The 19304-nt window shown below is 45.1% G+C and overlaps 1 protein-coding gene across 1 annotated transcript in view; it reads left to right on the top strand.

Moving 5' to 3' along the window:
* palld (palladin, cytoskeletal associated protein) overlaps window positions 1–19304 on the top strand; it is a 143044-nt gene that overhangs the window by 42211 nt on the left and 81529 nt on the right. Inside the window, exon 9 of the mRNA XM_056278031.1 lies at window positions 1654–1735. Within this exon, the coding sequence (XP_056134006.1) occupies window positions 1654–1735 (82 nt within the window). The remainder of the gene's footprint in view (window positions 1–1653; window positions 1736–19304) is intronic.

Here is a 19304-nt window from a genome sequence, read left to right as displayed (position 1 = left end):
ACAATACATGGATGGTTGACATACTACATGGACAGTGTAAAGGAGCGTTGTAGTCTGCTTTCTTTTTTCCCCCCTTTTCTCCCCAATCATATCCGGCCAATTACCCCACTTTTCCGAGCCATCCCGATCTCTGCTGCACCCCTTCTGCCGATTAGGGGAGGGCTGCAGACTACCACATGTCTCCCCCGATACATGCGGAGTCGCCAGCCACCTCTTTTCACCTGACAGTGAGGAGTTTCGCCAGGGGGACGTTGTGTGTGGGAGGATCCCGTTATTTCCCAGAGTTCCTCCTCCCCCCTGAACAGGCGCCCTGACTGACCAGAGGAGGCGCTAGTGCAGTGACCAGGACACATACCCACATCCGGCTTCCCACCTGCAGACACGGCCAATTGTGTCTGTAGGGACGCCCGACCAAGTCGGAGGTAACACGGGGATTCAAACTGCCGATCCCCATGTTGGTAGGCAACGGAAAAGACCACCACGCCAACCGGTTGCCCCGCTTTCTTTCTTTCTTTCTTTTTTTTCTTTTTTTTAATCCAGAAGGAATGGGATTCAGCATGGATATAGTCAGTGTGGGACATGAGCATGTCTTGGGTTGTTCCTAATGGCACAAATAATGTCACCGCAGCAAAGGATGGGTTTTTCTGATGGTCCTCATTTGGCAATAACAATACAATACAAAGTCATCCATGAGCTGAAACTGTATTATTTGAAAACGAATCAATGCCATTACAGTGACTCTCAATCTTCTTTGAGGGAGGTTTTGGGGTTTTTGCTCAGTCATGTGGTGATATGGTATTTCCTTTGGTCAAGATTACCGTCATTGTCCTTTTTATTATTCTGTATTCCGCACTTACGTGAAGAAGGGGAGATGGTTGAGTTGATGAACAGCTCTGTGTGGGCATAGGAGTTCAGGAATATCTTTATGTTTACTCTCGTTGATGGATGTGTGGGTGTCCTTTCCAATGCTCACCACAGTCAGAGGAAAGATCCAGATAAGCAGCAACTGCATCAGCCTGACTGGACCCATCTGCTGCTCGAGATTTGTTTCAGATCAGCATGACAAAGGATGGTATAGAGCAGCCAGGTCTGTATTGTCTGCTAACCGAGGTCGCGATTGAAAATAAAAAAATTACAAATAAATAAAGATCTCCTCTTCTGGCGACTGGTTGGCTTGGCAGTCTAATCTATTGCCTACCAACACGGGGATCGGCAGTTTGAATCCCAATGTTACCTCTGGCTTGGTGAGGCGTCCCTACAGACACAATTGGCTGTGTCTGTGGGTGGGAAGCTGGATGTGGGTATGTGTCCTGGTTGCTGCACTAGCGCCTCCTCTGGTCAGTCGGGGCACCTGTTAGGAGGGGAGGGGGAACTGGGGGGAAAAGCGTGATCCTCCCACGTGCTACGTCTGGCAAAACTCCTCACTGTCAGGTGAAAAGAAGCAGCTGATGACTCCACGTGTATCAGAGGAGGCATGTGGTAGTCTGCAGCCTCCTTGGATTGGTAGGGGTGGTGGAGCAGCAACCGGGACGGCTCGGAAGAGTGGGTAATTGGTTGGATACAATTGGGGAGAAAAAAAAAAGGGGGGGGGGTAATCCAAAATGTAAAAAAAAAAAAGACCTCTTCTTCTTAATCCTGATTTCTTTCTCACAGCTGGTGAAGACTCATCCAGCAATGGTGTGTGTGGTGACAGCTTGGCACTCGAGGATGCCGCGGCCTTCCCCCCTCCTCCCCCGCCCACCGAGATCAGCCAGCTGGAGCTGCCACCCAAGACACCGCCCAGCGCCGAGAGTTTCCACATCAATGAGCTGGAGATCTGGCCCAGTGTGTCAGCCTTGTCACCATCACAGACAGCTCCAGAGCTGCAGGGCAAGGAGAGGGCCAAGGTTGTAACACAAAATGGCCGAGTCCTGAATCCACCCCCAAGCCTTCCTAAGGAGTCCTCCGAGACCCTGAGACCACCACCTCCAACACATTATGAGCCGGTGATTGGACTCTTGGCTCCAATTGCTACACAGGCCCAAGCTCCGACCCAGGAGGCCCCGGATTCTCCTTCAGCCCCAGCCAATTTGTGCCCCTCCCCTGTGAAGGAGGGTCCTCCACTTCCCACCAAGCCAAAGCTGTGAGTACTACTCACAGCTTTTTTTCACTATAACTTTTCATCCGGTTGTCATAAGTGTCCACTCATGTGCTGCATAGAGGATCATGTGTAGGCTTTTCTACCCAATCCAACATTACATCAGCTGATTAGCCTCTTATCTGCTTGAAAGTGTGTTGATCATCGATATCAGCTGGTGTAGTGCTGGGTTGGAGAGAAAGGCCTGTATACATGCAGCCCTCCGTGGCACAAGAGTGGACATTATTGTGTTATTGTTTGTCTACTCTGTCCACTCAGCACCTATTGTCTATCCATCCTGGAAGAGGCCTCCTTCCGCTGATGCTCTTCCTTAAGTTTGTCCCATTTTTGTTTTTCCTGACAATGTTTTTTTTTCTTTCTCTGTGGCGTTTTCTCTCATCCGAATTAAGGGTCTAAGGAAATTGGGAATCATACATTGCACAGACTATAACTGTGATTGTAAAGCCCTTTGGAAGTAAATTGTGATTTTCTTTTTTGGGCTATACAAATAAATTTGACTTGACTTTGGCATGACAACTCAACCCTGCAATGAATCCCCCCCACCCACCCACCCACACACCTTCCCCTACCGTTACTCCGCCCTGGGGGTCAGCAAGCAGACAAGTCACCAGGGGAGGGCTGGTTGCAGGCAGACTGTCTTTCATAATGTGCGTTCAGCTTTGTGAAAGGGTTAAAGGGGAATCCCAGCCCTGTGTGGAACAATAGCATTCCCCTGCTTTTTATGTTGGTGTCAATGTGCCATCATGTGTGCCAGGGCAGGCCTGTCAGCTGCTGTCTGTCTGTGCCTGTAAACAGATCTGTGTGGCTTTTGCTGGGTGGCTCCTATTGTTTCAATGTGACCCCGGTCCAGAGCCATTGTTTTATCCTTATCGGCCGTCTATGAGATCCATAGTGGCCAGGTAGGATGTCTGTGTTAGTGGAGGAGAATTGGGCGCAGCTTGTCAGTGAATGGCTTTGTGCTTGGTTATCCTGTGTTTGGAGTTGACTGCAATGCACAAGCCTCCTCTGCATGGATCTCAATTGCTGAAGCATGTCTGATCATGAACTCAGATGTGGGTTCAGCAGAAAAATAATAGATGAAGTTTATTCTGTCGTTGTAATGGTTGATTCTTATATTTTCCTTTTCTTTTAATTTTGAAAAAAAATCATTTCTTTTTTCTTTTCCCTTCTGTTCTACTTACAAATGTCACCAAGTATTTTTAATCCTCCTACAGCAGAGACACAGGAAAATGATTGTTGTTTTTGCATTGCGATGATATGAGGGTATATTTTAGTATATCATCAACAACCAAGGTACAGCACTACATTTAGGATACGACAGGAAGCATGTAGACTAGAGCTTAACTACAGTCCCACCACGACCCGGCTAGTGCATTGTGCAGCCTTCAGAGCATTACATATTGCATGTGTACTGGATTGTTGAATCCTCCTCATGGATGCTTTTTGTGCAACTCTTACCGTGAACATTAATGTTGTGTTACTTCTGTACTTCCAGAGTGGAGGGTGTAGAGGAGGAGACAGAAAAAGACAGGTAAATACCTGGCTGTGTGTGTGAGGCTCTGGGTGTGATTTGAGTGGTGCTCTGTGAGGCAGACAAACTTTGCCGAGGAGTTTAACATGTTGGCACATTGTATTGTATTTCCTGTGCCCTGGCTTGGGGCTGTCCAACCAGCGGGACAGAGGATGACAGTAAAAGCTGATTCCACGGTAATGACACGAACACGCTGCCAACAACAATCAGCTCCCCACAGTGAAGCTTGTGGATGGTTTAATTCAACCCCCTCCTGCCTCCCCCCCTAAAATAAGTCTATAATTACACAGTAAAAACAGCAGCCCTGCTATTTACTAAGGGTCATGTTCCCGTGCCATGTTAGAAGGTCAGAGTCTGTTCTGTTTCCTCAGGTGACCAGCAGAAACACAGGCTGATAAAGCAGCTTCTGGCTATTTCCACTTTTGACCTGCAACCTCTGACATTATCACAGTCTTCATCACTTCCTAGATGTTATCTGGCATGTGTCCCAGTTAGCCTGGTATGATTTTTTTTCTTCCTCCTCTTTAAAGCTACACAAGTTTGTGTTGGCCCAAAACGGTACAGCAATATCTGCATCCGTTGAACAGCCACCCTGTTTTGTTACTTTTTTATGTTTAAAGGAGTTGGTTTTATGGCTCCTTTGTCCATATTTTGAGACAATGGTCACTCTACAGTCTGTTTGTTGAGAAAAAGTGACGGCAGAATTTATCCAAGACCATGGTGGGCACACATTTTTACAAAGTTGTGGGGGGGGTTTAACAACTTGAGTTACTAATCGAGCAGTTTGTCAAATTGCTGAATATAGACACTGAGTGGAAACTATGATCCTACTGTCTCAGTTCACCGTGTTCCTAAACAAAGCAGAGTACAACTGTCATTTTAGTGTTTTGAATAAAATGACTTGGAATCAGTGTCTGCTGGTGGGGTTTTAACTACAAGGGACCAACTCTTAGTTACTATCTCCAGCTTCTGCTGGAAACAGGAGAGCCAAGATTGTAATTGATAATGTTATTGAAAGAATTATTTCTGATGTTTCTCCCTCAACGGCAAAGTAAATGATGACAGCAAATTTTTTATGAAGCGTTAACATCCTGTCGAGCTTTGTTATATACTAGTGCTTACAGCTTTGAACAAAAGAATTAGAATAAAGCCGCAAGTGGAGATTCCACGGTTCAAGCAAGCATGGACTGTCAGAGGTTATTGAGCGATTTCAAGTTTTACACACGTGATTCAACATTGGTATGAAACATGTCCTGATAGTTTTGTAATAACTGGACAAACAATTTCTGATTTATAGTCCGATTTGTGTTATGACACGCCATTTTTTAAATGTAGCGCCCCCTAGTGGTCTACTTGAATGTAACTTCCTGGTAATGTTTCAGGTACTTTGGACGCACGTTTTGTGACGAAGGGCCCAACGGTTGTTGACTTTGGTGTATTTATGGGCTGAGCCACGCCCCTTTGAAGTTCATTGGTCAATATCTTGAAAACTAAACAAGATATAAACAAGCCTTATGCAATGTTGATAAGCTTGGTCCAATAACGATCCACGGAAAAATTGGCTGCGATCGGACCTACGGTTTAGGAGGAGATGTCAAAGCAGTGTTTTTCAGAAAATTCAAAATGGTGGAAAATCTAGTTAGGTGGACTTTAGTAGTTCTGCAGGCATATTTGTAGAGCGGTGATATATATTACATACCAATTTTAGTGTAAATGGGATTTATGGCGTAGGAGTTATGACTTTTCAAAGTTGACCTTTAATTATAGCGCCCCCATCAGGCTGATTGGGGTCATATTTCTTGGGCAACACTTGCACACAACTTCCAATCAGTGGGCAAAGCTTCGTGTCTCTTAGTCCATGGGCCAGACGATATTTTGGTACACTCAAGGTGGCAAAACTTACTTATAATTTTTGAAAGGATCCATGTCTGTAGATGATATTTTGGTATGATAACCATTCCTGAGTGGCAGCTGTATCACAGTTATCAGCTCATGAAGTTAACCACCCGCTAAACTAAATTGCATTTTAGACGCTGGTGCATATCCTGGTTTAGCCTCATGGTCAGGACATTTTTCAATGTTCTATAATATTGTCTTTGGTATCATTTTAAAGGGGACCTTCTTAGCTTTCATTCAAGCCCTGTTGTGGATATTTCTCACAAATATAGAGGTCACTTGAGCTCTTCAACCCGTCAATAACACACATCTTTCTGCAATGTTCGCCTAAACTATATACTTTCTTTTAGCCCTGTGGCATCTAGGAATATCAGGGACACAAAACACAAAAACTGAAATACTCACAGGACTGTAAAGATTCAGGAAATGTATAATATACCCATACTATTTCATTGTGTGAGGTGATTGTGAGCCTTAAATGAGAACTAGACCAAAGCCAGTTAGGTCACAAACTGGTCTCTATACATTTGTTTAAATACACAATCAAAATACATGATAAAAAGGAATACCATAGTGAGGTAATGAACTATTTTAATATTTTAAACAACATTGACATTTACATATACTTAGTCAATGATACATGTAATCCCATATCATTAGTGGGTATATGTAATGGTAATGGGTAGGGTAATGGGTATATGTGAATATGGTTACATTATTGTTATCAGGCTCTGGGTAACCAAGTCCAGAATCAACATCCTGTGCATCAATAGACTACTACCACAGTAATACCATCAGAATCATCACACTGTCATTCATCAAACTGCTCGTTTCTCTCATCATCTGACTCCCCAAGTTCAAAGTCCAGTTCTGGACCATCCTGCTGTTTTTGGTTACTGCAGGTCTGTAACCTGCACATGTCTGTGCATGGAAGTCCATTTGACAGGCACATGCAGCTTGGCATTTTGCATGAATGCACACACTTGCATGTTAGCATTTCCAAGACCACATCTGGTGCAGGTGGGGAGCGCATCCAGTAAATGGCCAGCTTGCCTTCATCGTCTGTCCATCCATACTCAGTAGGGCTTGGCACCACAGGGTTAGCCTGCAGACAGCACTTCCATATTGCTGCCTGATAGTTGGCTCGTTGAACATGCATAAAGAGACAGTCTCTACATGGTGGCAGCTGGCTGGACTCAACCTCTCCCCTTTTGGTGCAGAAGAGCCGGTAACGCAGTTTGTTCACCTCAGCAGTGCTGCTATTAGCAACATACATCCGACAGGTGAACTGCTCAATTTTCTGGAACAGCTCATCACTCACATTCCATGTCTGTCCCAGTTGACTAAAAGTCTCTTGGCAGGAAGTGTGCTTTCTCACTATCTTCAGGGCATTCAGCTTCCCTCGACCAGCGAATGCACTGACAGTGTCGCAGCCTGTGAAGGCATGTAAGCCAATTAGGCTGTCACAGATGCTGTCTCCAAGTGAACTTGCCAGTTTGGTGATGTCGACAAACCGTGTGCGGTTCTGAGTCCCACACTTCTGGTAGATGGGACAGGTGATGTCCTTCTGGAAGCCAAGACAAAGCACCATGACATCAGTGTCCTCAGCTGTGATGATAACTGACTTTGAGCCCGCATTTGCTGCATGCAATGCATGCAGGAGCAGACGGGTGTCAGCTTCTTCATGTGTGGAGTGCAGTTCTGCTGCTTCCTCACACCCATCTTCTGTCAACTTGTAGCAGGTTTCCTCACAGGTCATGTACAACACCTTGCCATGGAGCATAGCTCTGTATCGTGGGAGTTTCCACTCTTCCACCAGAAACTTGATGAGACTGGTCTTGTTGGAGGAACTGCACAGAAATTTTCTCCACTGCTGGACGTGGTGTCCCCCTGCAAGATTCTTGTACTGGAGAGTGATGTCTCCACCCCGGTTCAGTCGTTCAGCATCTTTGATCGAAGTCTGGTGATAGACATCAAAAACAACATCAATCCTCCCACTCTGTGCTCCCTCATGGAGGACCTGGGTCAAGGCTGACTCTGCCACCTATGCAAAGGTTTTGTTGTTGCCATTCATTTTTTGGACCAGGCTCATCCCATCAATGATGGAAGTAGATGGGATTGGGATGTCTTCTGCAGGAGATACATTCTTTTCAAGCTCTCTGGCAAGTGCAGCCTTGTTTGTTTTTCGTAAGGACCCATCAGCATTTGCCAGTGCCCATGGTAGTGGGCCCAATGGGTAGGCAAGGACATCCTTCAGATTCACCTTCCTGCTTTCAGCCACCAGGATCATGTGACTGAAAAGGTTTCTATCTGCCTTCAGAACCACATCCTGTGCTTTCTTTCCATGAGCTTGTTTTGTGCTGACATTGGAGAATGTTTTCAGACTTTGCTTGGTCATCTTGTCGTGGAATTTCACAGGTGGTGGGTCTGCATCTAACCTTGTTTGCTGGAATGCTTGGTAGGCCTCTTCTCCTTTCTCAAGAGCTCTCAAGAGATCTATGGTCACATCAGGTGGAGCCATGTTGCCAGTGGAGAGGCTAACCAAATCAATCTCATCAGGGGACATAGGATTGAGCCAGTTATTCTCCATAAGGTCCATGAGAGACTGGACATCTGCTTCATCTCTCTTGATCCTTGGACTCTGTAGATCTGGATGAGACCATTTGCACCTGCCTTGACCTGTCAGGTCTCTCAGCTGTCTGAGGTACATGCTTCTATACTCAGCTGTGAGATAATATTTGGTCACAGCTCCTGGCTTCAAGCTGAATCCCTTTGTCCCTCCAGCTGTTTGGGTGTCTTTGTTCACCGTTTCTTCTATAGCTTGGTCAACAGGGATTCGGCCAAAGGGATTGGTGCAGCCCAGTTGGACTGAGAAGCCTCCTTCCATGAATTCTGTGTACACATCTGGGTGTGTGATGGGCAGCTCAGACATCTGGGCGTAGTAGTAGGGGAGGTAGCGTGCATAATTCATCCTGTCATAAGCAAAGCACCATGGGATCATTGCTCGAATGCTAGCCAAGTGTAGCATCCAGTCTCCCTCTCTGGATGCTCGGATGAGCCCCAACAAGATTTCAACCATGTCCAAATAGGACATCCAGAAGTTCGAGAGGCTGCCGTTTCCACCTCTAAGGAACTCACGGTAGACTTCAAATAGATCTATGATGCATGTACAAGAGCTGTTCTCGAGGACCTCCTTCAAAGCATGTTGTGAGACTTCTTTCCCAAGGCTGTCAATGGTCTTCAGTGTCTCATTCAGGTGAACCATGTCATTCCTGTGAGTTTCTTCCAACCAGGACAGGAAACCATTCAAGGTCAGTCGCATGAGAGCCTCATACAGGAGCTTGTGTAGTCGCACTGCCCTGTTGTACTTGCGGCTATCCATAACACCAGCAATTGAGCCTTCTGCAATCATGCCAGACTCAATGCAGAGGTGTTTGAGTCCAGCATCTTGGAAACGCTTTCCTATTATTGCCAGCAGTGTGCAGATGGTGTGGAATACCCCAAGCCTAACGATGATATCATGGAACTTGTCATGGTGTTTCCATGTGATCTCGACAGCCTTCGCATACAGGGCTTGGTCAAAGACACAGACAATCTTCCTCAGGCCTAAGCACTGCATGATGCTCAGTGACTGGTTAAGCACCTCGTTGACAGTAGACATTTGTGTCACTGGAGCACTGATGGTAGGCAGATAGCCTATATTGTCGGGGATGACCGTCATCTCTCCTCGAGTCAGGATGTTGAAGCCTGTCCAGCTGCTGACTGATTGTTCTTCTTGTTGTGACATGCGTGCTAGGACCCAAAGAAGGTTTTTCTCTCTGGCAAGCTTAGTATTGGCTGCAGTATCGGCATCTGACTTTTTGCTTTGTGGTGGCCCTACCCGTTGTCCAGCATTGTAAGTTGGTAACATTGGTGGGGGTCCATCAATGCTTCTCTTCTTTGTTTTGGGAACAGTGGGCATGGGTTGGACAGGAAGTGGGTTGACTGGCTTTGCTTGCACAGCAATCCCATTGACTCTGTGAGATGTTCCCTCACCACTGACAGTTTCTTCAAGACGGTCGATATTGTCCCAGGCTAAAGTTGTGAATATGCCAGGATGGATGTTAGCTGGAAGGGCAATGCCACTCCCTGATGATGAGAGTTTCTGGAGACACAGGGCAGTGTTGATCTCTTCCATCTGTGAATAGGACACACTGTGACCAAGTCGGTTGAGGATGTTTATCAACTCTACATTTCCTGTCAACGATTTGACACTGAATGGCAGAACAATGTGCTTGGAAGGCTTGGTATTTCCACATGTCACTGCATATACTATGTCATGGCCAAATGACTGCAGAAGGCACTGCACTCTCTGGGATGCATGATCAGGATCATTTGAGCCTGTGAGTAGAGAGTACAGGAAGATAATGAGCGACTCTGGAATGGTAGGACATTCTGCTTCTGGTTTGACTTCAGGCGGCCAGGTTTGAGGAACATCTTGACTTTTAATGTCTGCTCTCAATTTGATGGCTGCTTTGGCTATAACATCTTGTGCACTGACACTTTTCAGGGTCTGCAGCTCCCTTTTGAGAGACTGATTTTCTTTGGCAAGTTCCCTCATGGACAAGTTATCGGGATAGAGGAGGAATTTTCCTTTCTCATCAGGGAATATCTGCAAGGCTCCAGCAAACTCACTCTCCAGGTTTCGCCTTATGTGCTTCTTGGTTGATTCCTTGACTTGGGCAATGCCTTGGGAGTTCATTGAAGCTACCAGTCTAGAAGAGAGATCAGTCATTGTCATCACTTGAGGATTGCCAAAAAGCTCCATCCTGATGAAGAGGAACAGCTCATTGTATGCCTTATTCACAGCAGCTTCATACTGGGCTGCAGCATCATCATCTTCATTGCTGGCAACCTCTCCTTTGGAAACCTCTTCTTTGGTGTAAAGTCTATAGCATGACCTGTGGTAGTGCCCTTCAGCTGCTACAAGGTCTCTACTCACAATGGCAAGGATTCTGCTGTCCCTTTTCTTTGTGGCTGCACTCCTGATCTTTGCATCAGCTCGCAGTTCTCGACACTGCACCAGTACTTGTCTCGTATTCTGTCTCTTGGAATATTTGCTGTTTTTCTGACAAAATATGCACTCTGCATCATAAGTCCTAGATGTACTTGGAGCATGTCGAGCTACTCTCTTAGATTGTTTCTCTTCAGCAGAGACACAACTTTTCTTTTATTTTGCAAGGAGGCCATCAAGAATTTGCTTCATAGTGAAGATACTGCGACACTTTCTGCGGTAGTAGATTGCTGGAATCTGTCCCTCAGGAATGTCTTTTGCCAGTTTCAAAACTGGTACATGATTTCGTATCTGAGCTGCCCTGAGCAGAGTTCTCCATGAGTCGACACTTTGTAGTGAAACCAGCTTATCTGTATCATCAGAACAGTGGATAATGCACTCCACCCGTGGGCGCTTTGGTATTGGGTAAAAACTTGCTTGTTCACCAGTGGCCATATTCAGTCAGTTTTCACCTGCCACATACAAACAAATACATGTAACTTAGGTGTATGAACACTACTAAAACAAAGTTTACTTTGCTTCACCAGCGTCATATTACCATTATTTATCTTACATAGCCACAAATAGATACATTACCTAGTTGCTATGCAACAGCTGTATTTTGTCCACATGAGGCCGCTAAAATCAACACAAGATGAAAGTTCCTCGTAGCCACTTTAACTAATCATATTAACATATACATTAAAAGAACATAATAACATTATGGGAAATTAGCTTACAATCTTCTCCAGAGTGAGACAAGAAGATAGATACCAGTTTCCTCTATATGTGTTTAGTAGAAAGCTATCTGGCTGCACGTTAGCCTAGCTTAGCACAATGAATGGAAGTACACAGTACTGGTTATCCTTGGTTGTTGGCCAACTAAGAACTGTCCCAGAGTTTAAGCTAGGCTAATCAGTACCAGGGGTGTTGAAATGCTATATTTGTAAAAATCTGGGCAAATACACAATCGTGAGAGGCACAGAAACAGGTTTCCTGAAAGAAAAATGAAATAGCTGCTCATTTGGAAAGGTTATCATGTATTATTTTACTTCTGTTAGTGTACCAAATAAAATGGCACCAGTGAAGTTGTGTCACCTTGGGTGATATCGATATCTGGTCTGACCCATGGACTAACTGGCTTTGGTCTAGTTAGTTTCTTAGTAATAATGCCCTTCTAATTTAAGGTTCACAATCACCTCACACAATGACATAGTATGGGTATATTATACATTTCCTGAATCTTTACAGTCCTGTGAGTATTCCAGTTTTTGTGTTTTGTGTCCCTGATATTCCTAGATGCCACAGGGCTAAAAGAAAGTATATAGTTTAGGCGAACATTGCAGAAAGATGTGTGTTATTGACGGGTTGAAGAGCTCAAGTGACCTCTATATTTGTGAGAAATATCCACAACAGGGCTTGAATGAAAGCTAAGAAGGTCCCCTTTAAAATGATACCAAAGACAATATTATAGAACATTGAAAAATGACCTGACCATGAGGCTAAACCAGGATATGCACCAGCGTCTAAAATGCAATTTAGTTTAGCGGGTGGTTAACTTCATGAGCTGATAACTGTGATACAGCTGCCACTCAGGAATGGTTATCATACCAAAATATCATCTACAGACATGGATCCTTTCAAAAATTATAAGTAAGTTTTGCCACCTTGAGTGTACCGAAATAGGAAATTCTGGGCTCTGGCCCATGGACTATCTACCAAGTATCGTCTTGCAGGAATTTATGCGAGCATTTCTGAAGAAAAATGACAAACCTACACAAAAACAATAGTGTTTAAGCCCTTCGAGCTTGAATCCTTAATCATCCTCATCCAGTCACAGTGCCCACAAAATGAGTTTACCATTGACTGGAAATGGAGCAGCGACACACACACACACACACACACACACACACACACACACACACACACACACACACACACACACACACACACACACACACACACACACACACACACACACAAACAAGCAGTATCTTGACAGTGCTGTTTGTAGCTTTTGGAACGACTCGCTCATGTTCATAAATCTAGATTAAATTGTTCTGAATCATAGAAATAACACAAAAATGCATTGTTTGGGTGGATTTTGCTTTAACAACTCTGGGTTAACCGTGCTAAGGAAGTGGTTGTATGACTTGGCAAACTGTGGAGGTTGCAGGAGACCTGTGCTGTGAAGTCAGCCCAGCTGTCTGTCGGCGCTGAAGGAAGAGAAAAGGCAGTCAGTATTTGGTTGTGATACCCAGCGCTGATGCCAAGCCAAAAACAAAGAATCAGAGGAAACTCTTGGGGGAGAGGTTCAAACCAGCTTGGTAGGCGAGAAACATGTCCTGGTGTCCAGAGACAAAACGTTCTCTCTCAGCACGTGTGAGAAAATAAATTGGTAAAGCATGAAATAAAGAAATAACGGCAGTTTCTCACTCTGCTATGAGCTTCTCCTTCTTTAATTACCTGGGAAATTCACTCCCTGCTCATGTAACATGGGTGTAGCCAAGGGGTGATGAAAGGTGCAAAAAGTCAAAGCCCGTAACGTCTCACTTTTAACTCTGAAAGTGTATTCAATGAAGTGAAGCAGCAGTTATGTAGCTTAACAAAATAAGTCACTTCAATGATGATGATTTCAAGCCTTAAATATGCATTATTTGGCGATCCTTATTATAAATGTAAGTTTATTGTGGGCATCCAGGAGGCGTGGCGGTCTATTCCATTGCCTACCAACACGGGATCGCCAGTTCGAATCCCTGTGTTACCTCCGGCTTGGTCGGGAGTCCCTACAGACACAATTGGCTGCATCTGCGGATGGGAAGCCGGATGTGGGTCTGTGTCCTGGTCACTCTTCTGGTCGGTTGGGGTGCCGGTTCAGGGGGGAGGGGGAACTGGGGGGAATAGCATGATCCTCCCATGCAATATGTCCCCCTGGTGAAACTTCTCACTGTCGGGTGACAAGAAGTGGCTGGCGACTCCACATGTATCGGAGGAGTCATGTGGTAGTCTGCAGCCCTCCCCGGATCACCAGAAGGGGTGGAGCAGCGACTGGGACGGCTCGGAAGAGTGTAGTAATTGGCTGGATACAGTTGGGGGAAAAAAAGGGGGGGTTGTCATTTCTGGTGCTCTGTTCATTTGTTTTTCACAATTACATTTCATCCACTGTGTGACACCACAGCCACAGCCGACAGTCCTTTAGTGTCCTTTAGATAAGTTGTTTGAGCTGGTAGATGTGATGGAGGTGTGATCTTTAGACAAACATGAGAAAAACAAAAGTTCATGTTTTGGCAGGTAACCATGAGCAACACAGATACGGTAAGGTAGAAAGTACGACGCTGCAGTGAAATATTGCTTTAAGCAGGTGTGCTTTCTAAATATATTGAAACATCTGGCCTTACCGTGTGCTATTTGAGGGTCATGGCCATCGGTCTGTGAAAGAGGGTTTGGTAGGATTTCAAAGAATCAGATTTCTCGACCCGCTCTGAATGAAGATGTGAAAGGATTTGGGACTGAAACTGTGCTGTGAAACAGGCCGTATACTTCAGCTGGCCGAGATCTAGCACGTCAGCGTTAGGTCACTGCCGTTTTGGATAAAAAAATATGTCCCCTGATTTAGTATGAGCTTCTTGTTCAGTGCTCAGAAGTGGTTTTGCTGAACACATGACTGTTTGTGAAGCCATATCATTTGGACTTGGACAACACCTGGAACTTATAAATCCTATAGTGTGCCCGTGTGTGTGCACACACACGCACATCCTCGTGTTTGTGTGTGTTTAATGATGGATGAGGTGTTAGTGGCTGTAGTGTCCAGTGTCAGCTACCCTGTATTGATAAATGTACGTGCTTGTTGGGTGTGACATTTCACAGGATCTGTTTGCATTTTCAAGGCATTCTCACATATCTTTGCCAGCAATGGAGGAAAAACGCTGTGCTTTTTGCATGTGCTTGTATGTTTACATATATTTACAATCCAGAAATTCCTACGGTATCTCAGTTCCTAAAACAGGATTTTCCATAGCAATGGTAAAATATAGGTCCATTGACAACATGCATGCATCAAAGAAATGTAACAAAATATTTTTAAACATAAAGACACTATTATGAATATAAAAAATCTTAGAAATGCATGCATTTTTTTTTTTTACAATTTCAAGAAAACTCATTCATCCAGATCCAAAACCACGTACTGTAGGACTAACCATTGCACGTACATGTACATGTCAACTGAGTGAAATATATCAAGGTGTGACCACCATGCTATGGGTCGTGATAATAGGGGTAAAACATTTTATTATAGGCTGAGATAATCTCTGGGTGGGCGTCAGACACCAAGCAACAATTATCCTCCAACCATTCCATCGCTTAATCTCTGTTTCATAAGACCGGGAATCAACTCTGACAGTTGAAATTGTTCTCTTGCACGTATTTCTGAAAATGCTTCTTATGTGTATTGAGTCGACGTCTCACTGGCAGCGACTCTGCCGGTGTTTTGATTGAGCTTTTCCTTTATGCTTACTCAAGATAGTGCAAGATTACGGATCTCGAAAAACAGGCACAAATCATCACTTGACAGAGCCTCACTGTTGCATTTGTACATAACATGGTCTTTTGCAAAAACTGAGCTTGTGTCGGCCCAGGGGGCCAACAATGATTCAGGTTTAGGTTACACTAAATTGTTTGCTGGCTACGGATTTGTTGAAAGATAGGCTGTGATAATGTCATCATCACTTGGCCGGTGCAGGGTGGTAGTGCAGAGGAAATAGACTATCCCTCCATCACGGCCCCATAGTAAAGGTTATACAATCTCTCACAACTCACTGCTTTTTTTTGGGAATCCTCCCACAGATCCAGCTTGTGTGTGTGTGTGTTTGTGTGCATTAGTTCATGCACGACAGTATATGTATGTGGGATTTTCCATTCAGAGCACAGTAATGCTAGCTTCAGTGAGCAACTTCTGCACTCGGCCGTAAACGGTTTTTTAAATTTGAATGAGGTGTGACTGAAGTACAATTATCCCTGGGCGGGAAATTTTGAGGTCAAACTATGTCTGTATGTGTGTCTAGGGTGGAAGTGGAAAGGTTTGGGCTTTAAGAAAACCACATTGCACACAGCGTACAACAATTAGCTTCCCGGGGCTATAGATCAGAGGTTACCATTATGTGTTAAAATGCTGCCAGAAAGTGGCAGGGTGTGGGGTCATGACCCAACATGTGTTGCCTCAACACCCATGGCATCCGGGAACGCCCATTCCTGAATCCATAATACACACACTCATGCGCCTCCTGTTCAAGCCCCCTCCACACTCTTCTCTCTCTTTGAGTCAAACACACACACACACACACACACACACACACACACACACACACACACACACACACACACACACACACACACACACACACACACACACACACACACACACACGTACATGTCCCAAACAGAATGAGTCTTGTGTATATTTTTCTGAGTCACACAGCTTTGAAGGCCTCTACATTGAATGTGTTATGTAATGAATGTGGATTGACCCCTGTACTTTTCAATCCCTTTACGGTGGCATAATTGTCATACCAAGAAATTGAATAATAGCGACAGTAGCTTCAAACCTCTCTAACCCTCTTTGAGTTTTTTTTTTTAATAAATGATCAGCAGATAATTGGAATAAACTGGAGGCCAGAAAACAAATCTTGCCAACCAGCCACATCACTGCCATACCTCTACTCGCAGAAGTGTCTTTACTAGCTTGTCTGGTACAGTAGCCGATATGTAACCATCCCTGTTTTGTGTCGTTATCTCGTTCCAAGTTTCCCCTGACTGTATGTGGGACCCCATGACCTGGATTCTCTCTCCCTGTAATGGCCGTGCTCCATGTAGACCTGCATCTGTGGACGTCTAAGCTATGTTCAGGGAAGCGTCTTGAAGCTGTATGGCGAGCTGAGCAGGGAGCTCTGGCTGCCAGGTTTTGTCACATATCTGCGCTGTGACTCAGAGCTTCCTCTCAGCAGTGTGTTTGTGTTTATGAGGTGCAACTCATGAACTCTCTAATGGTGTATTAACAATCACTTTCTTGTAGAGGTGTTACGTGTGGTTTTATAGAAAGCAGGAAACATGCATGTTAAACAACCACATATGGCAGGCCTACCGAGCTACACGCTTGTGCTGCGGTTTGTCGTTACCGAATGTCTAATGAAGTGGACGGAATGCGGAGGTAAACATAATCGGTTGCAGGTCGATCGGTTCTCTTTAGCAGTTGTTACGTTTGCCCTCCGTGAACGCGAATCGAGAGGGAAAATTGATCGCCGGCAAAAAAAAGCAAGAGTCTGCAAGAGGAAGAGCAAAAGAAAAAAGAAAAGAAAATGAAGTCAAGCGAGACAAGGGAGCTGTAGAGAACAGGAAAGCAGATAATTCCACATCAACCTCCAGAGTCAGAGATGGGCAGTCCTTAAAAGGACATCGGAGACACAGGATTGGCTGAGACATCAGACAGACGCACCACTGGATTGGACGGCGGGGCTGAAGTGACCTGAATGGAATGGAGCAGCTTTCAAATAAGGAAGAGGGTTTCTTGGTGCTGACCTTCAGAACATAAGAGGGGGTTGGAAGAAAGCGAGGGGGAAGAAAAGAGAGAGAGACAGAGAGAGACGGGGAGGGGGGGGGGGTCGGACAGGGAGATGAAGAGAGCAAGAGAGTCGGGTGTATGCTTGGGAGTTGACAGCATGGAAACTAAGAGGCCTCAGTGATCCACTCTTAGAGAGCAGACTGTGTTTCCCAGGAGCGAAAGCTGTGTATGTTAGACAGAAAAAGGCCACGCATATGAACAGATACATAAGTAATAACATGCACACCACACACGCACACGCACGACACATGCTTAGGAGTCACATTGGTTGAGGACGAAGTCAATCAACCTGCAATTAGAATGGCAGTCCAAATCCCTGACCTGGTGTGAGATGGTGGTGTTTGTGAGCACGTGTGTGGTAGAGAGAGGATGTGAAATTAAAAGAAACACTCTCGGTCAGACCCACATCCTTGCATCCGAAAGTTTTTTTTTAAATGACAACACAGCTCCCACTGGCAGACGGAGGGATGTTTATTATAGGGCTTGTGTGACCTAACAGCATAATGTATACATACTCTGCGGTCATGACAGTGTCGTCACTGTTGTCGCCGAATCTGGTTGTGAGAGCAGGGGAGGCTCGCTGGCTGACAGAACAGGGAGTGAAATGACTCAACACATGAGAGATGTGGGAGATAACTGCTATCTCCAGTCAGACAAGACCCCTGCCGCCCCAAATTGATCTTCACTCCCACCAATACACATACACACACAGCACCCACCTAGTCACACGGATAGTGGGTGAAAGACTCTATCACTGTGACTCATCACCCCTGAGAGACCTGAGAGACAGAAGCAGTGCGGAGGAGTTCTGGAAAATACAGAGCCCATCTAAAAATAGAGACGTCCCAACCAAAAATAGAAAGGACTAATGCCCCAAAAAGTGTGTATCTCAGCCCACAAAATAATAGAGGAGAAATCCTGTTAATTGCGAAAGGCACATATTTTGCCGAATGAAACCGGACCTGCAGGGTGGGATTGTTTATCCATACCACGGCTTTGGGGGCGTTGTGTCCATCTGTCAAATTGTTTCCGAAGGCACTGCACTGTAAGTGTTAACACAAAACTCTGACAACCATTATTCTACATTTTCCATGTGGCTGACATGTTGATAATAGTGCCTCTGCCCTGCAAACATGTCAAGGGCAGATAATGTTTCCGTGAGGCCATGAAGAGTACACAGAGGGTGGATTTTATTTCTCTTCAGTATTGCCGTTATCATCTGAAACAGCTGAAATTGTTCGCTCTTTTGGGGCAGTCCTTGCCATTTAAGTGAAATATGTCCTTTCCAGATTACAATGAAAACTAGGGATAGGTAAAGCAAATGGAAGCACAGTAGGAAGATAAATATAATGAGATATGGGTGTCTCTGTTTTCTGCGATCCATCTCTCTCATCCGTCACTCTCTTTTTCTATGTCACCTTTTAACATGACTCCTGCAGCGGTGAGTGGTTGTTATTTTGGGTGGCTGACTTTAGACAGGAGCAGCAAATGCCGTCTGTGTTGGAGCTCTTAATATGAAAGGGATGATTTAGGGGCAAGCTGGGAGCTTTTATTGTGAAGAGGAGAAGTTCAGACACTCAGGACTGACTCATGCAGAGAGAGAGAGAGAGAGAGAGAGAGAGAGAGAGAGAGAGAGAGAGAGAGAGAGAGAGAGAGAGAGAGAGAGAGAGAGAGAGAGGAGAGAGAGAGAGAGAGAGAGAGAGAGAGAGAGAGAGAGAGAGAGAGAGAGAGAGAGAGAGAGAGAGAGAGAGAGGGAGGGAGGGAGAGAGGGAGAGAGGGGGGCTGCGTCTGTCACCGTCTGGCTGCTCACTGCTCTATATATGCTGCTCATACCTGGCTGCCCGGCACTGCAACACACACTTCACTTTCCTGCAGGGAAAACTCTGAGCTGCTGCACGTCTAGACTACAACACACTGAAGGTAAAACTCTCACTTACACTCTGTACACACTAACAAGCTGATTAAACTAACCGAACCAGACTTCAGCCGAGAGATGATTGCTCCAGACAGAGAGTGATGGGAACAGAATAAAGATTAGACCATCCAACGATGCTTTTATCGAGAGAATGAGAGAGCAAGAGAGAGAGAGAGA

The sequence above is a fragment of the Lampris incognitus genome, chromosome 3 (genome assembly GCF_029633865.1).
Source record: "Lampris incognitus isolate fLamInc1 chromosome 3, fLamInc1.hap2, whole genome shotgun sequence".
In the NCBI taxonomy this organism is placed as follows: Eukaryota; Metazoa; Chordata; class Actinopteri; order Lampriformes; family Lampridae; genus Lampris; species Lampris incognitus.
This window is presented reverse-complemented; position numbering and strand designations above follow the sequence as displayed.